This window comes from Mesoplodon densirostris, chromosome 7 (assembly GCF_025265405.1).
Source record: "Mesoplodon densirostris isolate mMesDen1 chromosome 7, mMesDen1 primary haplotype, whole genome shotgun sequence".
In the NCBI taxonomy this organism is placed as follows: Eukaryota; Metazoa; Chordata; class Mammalia; order Artiodactyla; family Ziphiidae; genus Mesoplodon; species Mesoplodon densirostris.
The window spans coordinates 24,739,143-24,751,713 of record NC_082667.1 but is presented as its reverse complement, the minus strand read 5'-3'; the positions used below and the strand labels follow the sequence as shown (position 1 = coordinate 24,751,713).

Below are 12,571 nucleotides of genomic sequence, written 5' to 3'. Positions count from 1 at the left end.
CTTTACAGTGATGCAGCACATAGAGATTGGCCCTATGTGCTACTCGGTAAGGAACTCGTGGTTATACGTGCCAAACTTTGGTTGAGAGATGTTGTTTTTCTCTTTAGGACACTCAAGTGAGAGTCAGGAACGTGGGGCAAACACAACCTCAGGTCCTATGCGGAAACCTCAAATTCCAGGTGAGTTTTGAGCTGTGAAGGAAAAATAATGCTAAAAGTGGGTCTCTCTGAATGTCCCAGAAAGGAAGCAGAGACCAGCTAGAAAACGTATTCTCCTGCATGTCTAACCTTGAAGCTGATGGCCCCTCTTTTCAAGCTAAAGGGTGAATGAGAGCACCACAGCCTCTTGGTGGGAAAGGATGGAACATTCCTTTTTTCCTCGGTCCCATAGATTGACTGAGCTCCTATTGAGACCTGTCCCTGGTCCGTCCCAAAGAAGCGCCATGTTAGTTACTACAGCTTCCTTCCCAAATGAGTGATCACCCCAGGGACTCCTTGTCATCCCCTGATCCTTCCTATCCCAGTCCAGTTATCTCTTTACTTCCCGGTTTGAGGTGAAGCGTGTAAATTTCCCCTTGCATTGCAGACAATGGGGAGATATAAGGGTCATGTTAGGCGGAGGGAGAATATTCTTCTGGCATAAAAACTAAAAGAAAAAACTACTTTTTCTCGAGGGACAGTCTTTACTGATCCAGACAGAAGAAAGTGTCAGAATGTGTGATGTGCAGCGAGAAGCCTGGGCCACTTGGCTCCCTTCAGCATCAGGATTTAAGGCATTTGAGGCAAATTCTTTATTCGACTTGGGCTCAAAACTGGGCATTTGTAAAGGGGGATTACAATAAAGGAAGGTTTTTCCTAGGGTTGTAAATGACTCTTTTACCTCTCTGCTCTTCAGAGGTCTCCAGACGGAGCCTCCCTTGGGGAGAGAGAAGAACGTGGTAGGGGCCGCGTCCCCTTACCTCAGCTTACCTGAGCATAGCACGTGGAGAGAGGGAGTGGGCTGAGGGGGTGGGTGGGATGCAGTTTGCTATAATCAGGCAGCAAGATTTTCCCCAGCTCTAGTGAGAGTGAATATGGAGCATCTCAGGGCTGGAACCCTGGGAAAAGAACAGAAATGGTAACTTCCTGTCAGCCTCCACACCTCCTAACTCTACCTCCCTCCCCAAACTCATCTAACCAGGGAGAGGTCAGACAGAGGCAGTACTGAGCAGGAAATCAGAGGAGAATCAAGCTTCCTAAAGAAGAATGGCCAGTGAATGGCTTCCCATTTTTCTTGTTCCTTAACCTTTAGTTCATTGCGTGGATATACGGCCCACTTTGCAATTGACTTGCAAATTGTCATGTCATATTTTAATCCTACTAAAGCTTGGTTTTAAAACATATAAATAACATTTTATTGGTCTACAAGTGATACATTAATTTTTGGAGACATTTTTGAAAATACAGCTAAACAAAAGGGTAAAAATATAAATCCCTTATTATCTACCTCACCATCCAGAAATGCCATGGTTACCATTTTCATGTATGTCCTTTCTGTTATTTTTCAATCTAATTTCTATACAAACATGTAATTATACACACTGTTTAGTAAACTACATTCCCAACTGGTTGGCTACAGCTTTCCAATGTCATTAAATACTCTTCCCTTGTATCTTAGTACACAATACAATGGATGTACCCTAATTCATTTAACCGGTCCCTAACTGTTGGATAGTAGGTTGTTTCCAACTTTACTATCACAAATAGCACAGTAGTAAACATCTTTATAGCTAAGTCTGAGGTCCTATATATTCCTAGAAGTGTTAATGATGGATCAAAGGCTGTATATCTTGAAGGATTTTGATAAGTTTTGCCAAATGACCCCGCCCTATACACACAGGACTGTCCTTTTTCCCACCCTCTAGTGGCCTCCATTTTTGTTCCTTAATAAAATGTAAGGTGGATGCTCTCATATAGGAAAGGAATGTTCCTTTTAAGGGATGTTCCTTTAATTTATTTAATAACATTGCACCAAAGGCACCTACAAGTTCCCACAGGTCATCCTACACATTTTTGGAAACGTGTTTTTCTTGGGGGGACTTGGAAATCTTGACTGATGATAAGAGATGAAAACAAGAGTCCTGTTGGGCAAAGATGTATAGCAAAATGATTCTTCCAGTATTATCTGTCTATTGACTGGACCTTTGGTTGGACCCATGTATAGAGCTGACTGTAATTCTTTTTTTGGACCAGGTCAATTTATAAAGTACATTTCTGTTTTCACAAGCTTATTTCCCAAGTTCATGGATATCTTTTGCTTCCCAACAGAATGGCTGATCATCTTGGCATCTCTCCTGGCCCTGGCTTTGATTCTTGCAGTTTGCATCGCTGTCAACAGTAGGAGGAGGTAAGGGGATGCTCTTCAGGGCCTTCAACCTTGAAAGGGCATCATTTAAACTTGGGCTGTATAACTACTAAGTATAAAACAGATAAGCTACAAGGATATATTGTATAACACTGGGAATATAACCCATATTTTATATTAACTTTATACAGAGTACAATCTATAAAAATATCGAATTACTATGTTGTATACCTGGGACTAATAGAATATTGTAAGTCAACCATACTTTAATCTAAAACTAAAAAGCCTTAGGTGATATGTCCTTGCTACTCAGAGTGTAGTCCCTGGAACCAGCAGCCTCCGCGCCCTGGAAGCTTGTTAGAAAGGCAGCATCTCAGGCCCTACCCCAGACCTCCTGTATCAGAGTCTGTGTTTTGATAAGACCTAAGGGATTCATGTGGACAGTACAGTTTAAGAAGCTCTGCTCTGGCATACTTCTTAGAGAAAGGAGACTGTGATTATTTGGACATTTGCTTTTAAATAGTGGTTGACTTTTTAGTGGTTCTTAATTTTGGGGGGGTTAAGCCCATGGAGACTCTATGTGATGAAAGTCATGCAATATCTCACCAGGAAGACATAAAAGGTATATTCATTCATTGATTCATTAAACACATATTTATTGTGAATTCATAGTGCACAAAAACGCTATATAGAGATTCAAGGGTTGGCCCTTTATCCTGTCTGAGGCCCCTAGAAACTTCTAGAACCCTTACCTAAAGTAGGCATTGGGTTTGTGTTTTTATTTGTTGAGTTTTTTTTTTTTTTTTGGAATGACAGTATTTTCTGCTTTCTGGAAGCTGTCATTGAAAGGATTCAGGTTATGGCCTATGTAGAGTTCCCTGAGACTGAGGTGTATGAGACAATAAAAAACTTTCCTTAGGGAAGTCTGAAAAACGACAGCTCCCTAGAACTGGCATGTGGGCTGTTTTCATACTGTCAAACGTCCCCTCTCTCCTACCTCAACCAAGGCCTATCGTTTTGGAACGTACACAATGCATATACCTGATTGAGCTGTGACCAGGCTCTAGAAATAATGCTACCTAAAATGAAGTGAAGGAGAACGGTAATTCTAGCATCAGAGGAAATGAGCTTTCACAGGGGTATTCCAGAAGTGTAATGCTAAATTTCCTGTTCAAGATGTTCTAAAGAGCCACGATGTTTCTCCAAGCAAATGCAGAGGAACATTTAACCTTTGGTAAACATGCCTTGAGGTTTCTTCTTATAAGGCAAAAGAAGCTTACATCCAAGTGGGACCACACTGATTGTATCACTGGATCATCTAACAGGCCAGAAAATGCCCCTCCATTTGGGGAAAGGCCTGGAGAAAATTCTAGAATCTTTCTTGTTGGCTTTTGGAAAGCAAGAAACAGCTCATTTCATTGCCGTGTTACAGCCCATGCAGTATCTCTACTTATCGGAGAAATCAAATAATGTCATTTTACACTGGTACAAGTTAAAGAAAGTGCTTTTAAAGTTGAATAGCTGTGTTGCCATCTGTACCTTTGAAGGCATAAAAAATAATTAGTCATGATAGCCAATTGTATAAGGAACAAAAACTAGGAAAATAAATCTGAAAGACCTCCTAGAAGTCTCCCATGACTAAATGGAAAGAGATTTTTTTTTTTAGTTGAATTTAAATAATGCGATTTGAGGGAGCCCTTACAAAGAGTCTTTATACTTTCCCTCGGCCTCTGTGTTTTCTCCTAGATGACTTTTGCTCAATTAAATATGAATTTCCTATTGTCAGAAATCAACCCTTTTGTTCCAGGCCCTAGAATGCACCACTTCTGCTCACATATACAGTCCATAAGCTTTGTGCACGTCACCATAGAAACGTTGGCCTCAGATGCTCTCAGCGTGGGGGAGAACTTGGAGAAGCATCTCAGTTGTCCCCAGAGCAGCTGGAGTCCCTGCAGTGTAGCTGGTTAGCTCCTGTGTCACTTCTCATCATGTCTGCAGCAAAAACGGGCCCCCTTGCTTTCCTCCTCCTCCTGCCAAGACCGGTGGTCACCCTGGCAACAGGCAAACAGGGACACACAGGAGCTGGCACAGCAAGTGTCTCACAGGGAAAGTAGCTGCTTGGATGCTGTAAATTACTATGTCCTGATTTGATAATCAAAAACAGATTTGCCACGTAGCTAAAGGGTGGTTAACAGCTGCACAGGCCCCTGAATGTGCAGTGTGTTTCTAAAGCTGCCAGCCCATTTCTAATCCTCTTAAAAGGCTGAGGCCTTTCTGCTTTGCGTGTTGCATTATAGAGGGATACAGAATCCTATTTTCATCAAAGAAAGTTTGGTTGAGGAAAAGAAGCCTACAGCAGCCATTCAGTTATTCAGCAAACCTCTTTTGAGGGGTGGTTACGACAGTCAACACTGCAGAGAACAGGAAGACATTAAAACGAAAAGGGTACCATCCCTTCTCTGCGAGAATCTTGAGCTTTCGTGACACCATTGGCCTGTTGAATTTGAGTCAGCTAATGTTTATTGAGAACATTCTCTGGGCCAGGCCCTGTTATGTGAATTACAGTTAAAAGATAAAAGTGGAAAAGCATTAATTGCTGAAGTGGAGGTGGGAGAGTTAAACATGGGCTCCCATGAGGAAGTGATCCGTGAGTTCCATCATCTTAAAACTGTAGCAGTGTAGCTCACTGTAATCTCTGCTCACCCAGTCTCCTTCTGCCCTCTACAGCAGAGCTGTCCAGTATAACTTTCTGTGATGACAAAAGTGTTCCACATTTGTGCTAATACACAACCACTAATCACTTGTGGCTACTGAGCACTCATAATGTGGCTAGTTCGACTTAAGGAGTGAATTTTAGGGCTTCCCTGGTGGCGCAGTAGTTGAGAGTCCGCCTGCCGATGCAGGGGACATGGGTTCATGCCCCGGTCCGGGAAGATCCCACATGCCGCAGAGCGGCTGGGCCTGTGAGCCATGGCCGCTGAGCCTGCACGTCCAGAGCCTGTGCTCCGCAACAGGAGAGGCCACAACAGTGAGAGGCCCGCGTACCAAAAAAAAAAAAAAAAAAAAAAGTGAATTTTAAATTTTATTTCATTTGAATTAGCTTAAATTTAAATAGACACATCTGGCTGGTGGCTACTGGATGGAATGGCAAAGCTCCAACACAATGCAAAATAAATCTCTAAATATCTTTAAGGACTGTCAGGTAGAAGAGACAGGAGGTCAGTTGTTAAGTTACTCCCCACCCACCCAAGTCTTTCAGGATAAATTCCCCCATGCCCTAAAGATATGTTACCTGGGTTCTAAACCCCACCCGCTCCTGGCCAGGCTTCGGTCTGGTATCTTCTACATCGTGTCGTCACTGCATCCTCAGCTAATGCCTGAGATTGAAGGGGAAAGGAGATACAGGCAAGAGGCAGTTCAGTAAAAATCTCTGACCTTTAGAGTCATAAAGTCATAAAGTTGCAGATCCGGTGTAGTTCCTGCCATACCTAGCGGGGTAGCTTCGCGTGATATGCTCGACTTCTTGGACTCAGAAAAGAGGTTAGCTGGATCACCTCTGAAGTACCCTCAGCTCTAATGTTTCTTTTAACATTCCTATAACTAATAAGAATGAAAAAAATTAGAACTTGCTTTTTAAAAGTGCTTATGAAATGCCCGGAGCACCAAATATTGGGCTGAGTTATTTATGAGCATCACCCTTCCCTCCTGAAGCAACTCAGACAAAAAACAGAGACCATGAATCCAAAGGGAAATGGGGTCAGGACCAAACCCAAGCCCAATATTCCTAAGCCCTGCACGTTGAATATTACCCACTTTCAAAGTCAGCTTCGTTTAGGGTAATAACATTACTCCCCACTTCACCCCCTTGCACAAACATTTTTTATGAGTATAAATCACTTCCCTGCAATATTTCATCCAACCTCTCAAGTACACATTAGGTAGGTGAATGGGATTTACTTTAATAAGACACATTTTCTCCAAAAAACATCTGATGCAAACTATTATATATAGAATGGATAAACAACAAGGTCCTACTCCATAGCACAGGAAATTGTATTTAATATCCTGTGATAAACCACAATGGACAAGAATATGAAATAGAATGTATATGTATATATGTATGTATAACTGAATCACTTTGCTGTACAGCAGAAATTAACACAACATTATATAAATCAACTACACTCAATAAAATTGAATTTAAACAAAAAACTATCGAAAACAAAGAACATATGAGATACCCCCTGGCAATCTGAAAAAACATAAGCAGCGTCCACCTTTGGCCTTTTCCATCATCTTCAGAGTAAATATAACAAGGTGGGTGGAGGTAGCCAGAAGAAACAAACCAAACACATTTCATATGGCTCTGGTTATATTAACAATTACAGCAAGTGCTTCTTGAATATTTACTGTGTTCCAGATACTGTCCTAAGTGCTTATCCAAGGCCTCGGTTTCCTCACCCCATGTTGTTCAGAAGAGGAACAAATAAAACAGTGGTAGACTTATGTATCCAGTGCCAGGCTCTGTTTCAAGGGATTTTCACAATCCTTTGACACTGGTACTCTGAACAGCCTGGTGTTACAGATAAGAAAGCTGAGGTTCAGAGAAGTGAAGTGAGTTGCCCCAGGTCACACAGCGTTAAGGTCCCCAAACCAGGCCTTCCAAGCCCCTGCTCTTGTCTATGTGGACTGCATCCATATGTCCAGCCCCACAGACCACACAAGTCAAGCATTCTTCTTCCCCTGACCCCTCATCAACCGTCATGCCAGAGGAGACAGGGTCAACCTGCTATTCAGGATGTATAATGTCTACTTCCCCAAACAAGGGATTAAAGTTTATGGCCTTGGCAGTCCCAGAGGGAATGGCCCATGATCATGAATAATAGAAGCTTTGTCTGTACAACTCCAAATATCCAGTGGCAAAGTGAACAATTCCGACTTCATACTGTTTCCAAATCTCCAGATGGTTAGTAGCCTGAATAGAGTGTGGCAGAGCCCAGGCTTTTGGTCATAAAAGCCTAGATTTGAATATTGACTCAGTCCCTCAAGCTAGTTTCTAAACCTCCCTGAACCTCAGTTTCCACTGCTGTATAATGGGAATAACAGCTGCTTTGTGAGATTATTGTAAGGATTACATGAAATTACATACAAAGTGCCTGGCATTCAGGAGGTGTCCAATAAATGCTAGCCCATTTCCCCTCATCCCCACTCCATGTGTAGTTGTGAGGGTCTGCACCTTTGCTTTTGTTTAAGCAGCATCTGACTTCTAGATGTGTGGCAATGATTATGTTACAGGAAAGAGGAAGCATTGTGTCAGGCTGGGTATGATAAGGCAATGCTCTGACCCAGCAACAAGGCCAAGGTCATGCTCTTCCATAGAAGACCTTCTGCATTTGAATCTTAAGTAATGTTACTGAGAAATCTTAAGGTAATAGTGAACAACTTGCCTAGGAGGTAGTTAAACCTCCTATATCCAGGGTTATACAGCAGTTAACCAATGTTAAGAGAAAAATCAATATGGCCTTATACTTCTAGAAAAGAGTTGTCTCATTCTTCTCGGTACTTGCAGTAATAACCCCGACAAGGCCCACAACGTGTTGACCGGAAGAGGAAGGAATGGGACTTCCTTGAATACGCAAATCAGGATGATTTACAGTCGTTCCGTTGATGGTTTATCTGAGCCTGCAGAAACGGCTGGAGTTTAAAAGAGGCAAACATTTCCTTTCCCTAGTACGGTGGAAGGAGAGTTAGAACTTGGGAGTCAGACACACCGGGGTTTGAATCCCAATTCTTTTAGTATTTGTTGAATAACCTGGGGCAAGTTATGGAATTTTCTGAGCCCCAGGATTTCTTTGGCTGTGATAATGGGATAATAATAGCACTGTCTTCCCAAAGCTGTGACCACTGATTCTCAAACTCAAGTGCACATCAGAAAGCCCTTGAGGGTTTGCTAAACCACAGACCCTGGGCCCCTCTCCTTGAGTTTTCTGATTTAGTATGTCTGGGGTGGGGCTGAGGATTTGCATTTTTAACTAATTTACAGGTGATGCTTTTGCTGCTGGTTCAAGGACCTCACTTTGAGAAGTGCCACTTGTTAAGAGTCAGTAGGATGAAACATACTCAGACTGTCATCAACTGTAGTGATGGTGGCAGTGGCAGTGATGATGATAATTGGGTCATTGCACCATTTCTCTTGTGATATTTTAAATTATTAGGTGTGGGCAGAAGAAAAAGCTGGTGATCAACAATGGCAATGGCACTGTGCAGGAGAGAAAGCCCAGCGGACTCAACGGAGAAGCTAGCAAGTCTCAGGAGATGGTGCATTTGGTGAACAAGGAGTCGTCAAAGACCCCAGACCAGTTTATGACCGCAGATGAGAGGCGGAACCTGCAGAATGTGGACATGAAGATTGGGGTGTAACACCTACTCCATGACCTTGGAAAGAAACCATTGTCAGAGACATAATCTTTACAGGGAGCTGGGACACTTCACAGATGCGATGTGCTACTGATTTTTTCATTGGGGATCTTTTTTCAGCATAAAATTTTCTATTCCTTTTTGGGGTTTTTTGAGTGTGTGTTTTGTTTCTTAAAGTCAGTTCCAATTTACAAAAACAGCATTGCTTTCTGAAATGAGGGCCCAGTTAATAATCGGCAAGAATTTGACTGTCCCAGTTCCCACCTAGAAGCCTTTCACCCCACCCTGGGGTGTGCTATGGACGGCTTCTAGCAAAAGCCACACATCCATCTTCCTGATCTTCAACCTTCCCTCCACCGCACCGACCAGGGAACAGACATCAGCTAAGGACATCCCCCAGGGCTAAGAGGGATTGGTCCCTGGGAGGAAATTTGAATGGGTCCATATTGCCCTTCCATCAGCTCAATCCCTGGGCATTTCTTTCCAGTGGGGTAGGGGAAGGAGGTGCACTGGTCACACATCCCCTTCTACAGACCCCCTGGAAAATTTTCAGATGCTTCTGGAAAATACCCAAAAGGTGAAGCTATTTATCTGTAGTAAGCTATTTATCTGTGTTTTTGAAATATGAAACCCTGGAGATCCTTTGATCAGAATGATTATTTTGTTGTTGTTACTTTGTCAGAAGCATAAAAAGGTTTACGCTAATTCATAATAAACATCTGTACTCCTTCCACCTTAACCCTTTGTGCTGTGATCCTTCAGTTTCTTAACCAGCAAAGTCTGGGTCCCGACAGCTCATCAGGGAGACATGAGAGGGTCCCCCTTGCAGCTCTTCATCTCAGAGCTAAGCCCCCAGTCAGGCTCACTCACCCAAATCTCACAGAGGATCAAGGCAGATAGCATTGTTTTATTTCTGATGCTCTGAAGTCATTCTGTCCTGTCTTAGAACCAGAATTGTGAGAGGAGGAGCTCCAGCTGCTCTTATGTATTAACGGCTACCTAGTCTCTCCCCTGAAAGGCTGTAAAAAGTCACATCAAATTTGCATGACCGACCATTTGTGATGTCCCATGTCCTAGACGCTGACCCTGTTCGTGGCGTCCAAAAACAATATGGAAGTGCCTTCTGTGACCTTTTGCAATAAAAGGAGAAACCAGTGGAAATCAACAAGCCTAGACAGTACCCAACTGATCGACACAGATTGGGAAAGTGGGGTAGGGAACAGTGCAGATCCTGTTGGAGGATTTTTATGGCTGTATTTGCTTATATTTTCCCAAGCCAAGTCTGTCCCCAACGCAGTTGCTCCTCAGGGTTAAGTTAAGTGCCTGGAGAATCCCTCAAAAGGTTACAGGGCTTCCCACCATTGGAATCTTATCACCAGATAGGCAGCTTTATGGCCAAATAAGAGAGTAATGGCTTTGTCCCTTGGTTGGCAAGTCCTCTGTGGTCTTTATTTATAAATTGAGGAAGCTCCTTTGGTCCTGGAACTTCCAAAGGCTACTTGTAATAGAAGAAACTGAATCTGTAAAGTAAGTGTTCCTATAAAATGGGACCCATAAAAAGTAATCTGTTTCCTAAATTGATATGCTTAACTGGCAATGTTTCTCAGCCCAAATATGAAGACGAAGGAAGAAAAGAAAAAGGTCCCACATGGATCAGGGCTGGGCTTACAGCAAGAATTGATTCTGAAGGATATACTTAAAGGAGAGATGCTGGCTTTCTGCTCATTCTCAACCTCTGCTCTCCCCTCCCCACCCTCATACCCGCCCCCCCCCCACCCCGCTCATAACACCCTCCGCATCATGGTCTTTGAAAATTTCCTCTCTCTTTTGTGGACATCCTCGATCCGCTCCATATTCAGCTGTTTGGTGTTCTTTTTATTTTCAAGTTGAATGAAAAGAAAATGGACATCAAGCCATGCTGTTGTTACTGCCACTAGTGTCCAAGTAACCCCACTTTCCAAGGGCTGTCCTGGGTCTGCTGCAGACCCAAGCAGGCTCATGCAGGCTCTTTAACCTAAACGCAACAAATCGCAACAGGGTCAGGTTCAGGCAGGCCAGACCAGGCTCTTCCTGGGGTACTGGATAGTCATATAAGTCTCACAGCTAGGGATGGTTTTCCACCCCTTCTAGACATTCCCATCAAATCGGCTGAAATAGGAGATTGTTTTCTACTTAATTTTGGAATTAAATATGATCTTTCCTTTTATTATTGTTGTCATCTCTCACTTGGATATACCCCTGTGTTCTTAAGATAGGAAAAGGGGAGGTCTAAAGCATTCATCCTTGGATGCAATACCCCTGCAATATTGCCTGTGCTCATGGAATAGGATATATGCTATGCCACTTGAAATAAGGGCATAATTCCAGAAGCACAAGTTCACTACAAGTTATTCCTACCAGTGACTTGCCAGGTGGCCTGGGCTAGGTCATTAAACTGAGCCTTGTTTGTAAAAGAAAGGGGCCAGCATTTTATTATTTTGCAAAGCTTAAGAGAGCAAGGCTGAGAGCTTTGCAAACCTGAGGGCTTAAGGTGTAATTTTTCCTAGAACTGTAAATCTTTTGTGTCTCCTGAAGGCTTCCTCTAAGTTAGCACCGGGTGAAAAGTAAGACGGGGCAAAAGACAACTTCATATCCATATTTTGCAGATTCTAGCCTGGCAGAGTAGATTTCTCTAGCAGAACCTCCCCAAAAGTTTTACACTGAGACCATGACACCTAGAATAAATTTCATAGCCTACATTCATTCAGTGCTGGTACTGCAGAGGAATAGGAGAAAGGAATCTCCGACTTCTCCAGAAGAGCAAAATGTACTTAAGAATAATGTTCACCTTTGTGTCTTAGGTATGCCTTTTGTAAATCACTTGTATTGAATTTTCCAAGGATAACTCATTCTTCATGCATGTACAATGACCATTGTTTGATTTTTCTTCTGATTTTTATATATATTTTTGATGGACCAGTAACAATGAGGAAAGCATGATATGTATATTGCCTGTCGAAAGCACTTATTGGAACATACTAAAAGGCTACTATTAAAAGGGTAAAGGAAATGGACTGAGGAGTCTTCGATTTAAAGGAGTGGGAGGTCAGGGGTGGATTTGCAGAGCTGTGATTATCTGGTTGTCTGGGTAATTTAGACACAAAAGGCTAAAGGTTTATGAGGTGGCTGAAGCTTCACACTCATTTTTTTCTAAGAAGAAAAATTACACGAATTTCTATCACTTGAGACTCTTCTTTTGGAGAAAGTGTATGGCCTACACATTTCAAATTAAAAGAGACACTGTGAAGTGTTAGTTCTTCAAAAGCCAAGAACTACCCCTGGCCTTCTAGTTAAAGAAAGGAGAGAGAACATACTTGCCTTCATTCCCTCATGCAAGCCTCTAAAAAGACAATAAAGCAATATTGCAAAAAGGCATAAACCAATGGGATGAAAGAGGGTGGAGGAAGAGACAATATCAACAAAAATATGAAACTGGAAAGTGACGGTTCGTTGATAACTGAGCAAATTTGGAAAAGCTGAACCCTAAGCCAGCAGTGGGGAAAGTTGAGAAGCAACCAGATTTGTGTAGCAGAACCCCCAAAGTCTTCTGTGGTGGAGAAGGCAGGGCTCAAATTAGGGGAATGGGTTTAAATGCATCTATTTAAGATGCAGTCAGAACCCCAGATCTTCTTTCCCACTCTAAGTAGCCAAATGATGGTTCTTTCCCAATCCCAGAAAAAGACTGGAAGATGATTCTCTAAAGAGGACAAATGAGAGAGTCTCTGACTGAGGGGCAACAAAGCATACACAGTTGACATTAAAAGTATCATAC

At 42.6% G+C, this 12,571-nt stretch overlaps 1 protein-coding gene across 26 annotated transcripts in view; it reads left to right on the top strand.

Moving 5' to 3' along the window:
- The window catches only part of CD44 (CD44 molecule (Indian blood group)), an 88,143-nt gene extending 78,644 nt beyond the window's left edge, over positions 1-9,499 (top strand). For all 26 annotated transcript variants that reach the window (XM_060103132.1, XM_060103131.1, XM_060103158.1 and 23 more), the window contains 3 exons: positions 108-179; positions 2,307-2,385; positions 8,559-9,499. In XM_060103132.1, coding sequence (XP_059959115.1) covers positions 108-179; positions 2,307-2,385; positions 8,559-8,763 — 356 coding nt within the window. In that variant the 3' untranslated portion in view covers positions 8,764-9,499. The remainder of the gene's footprint in view (positions 1-107; positions 180-2,306; positions 2,386-8,558) is intronic.
- The last annotated feature ends 3,072 nt before the right edge of the window (positions 9,500-12,571 follow it).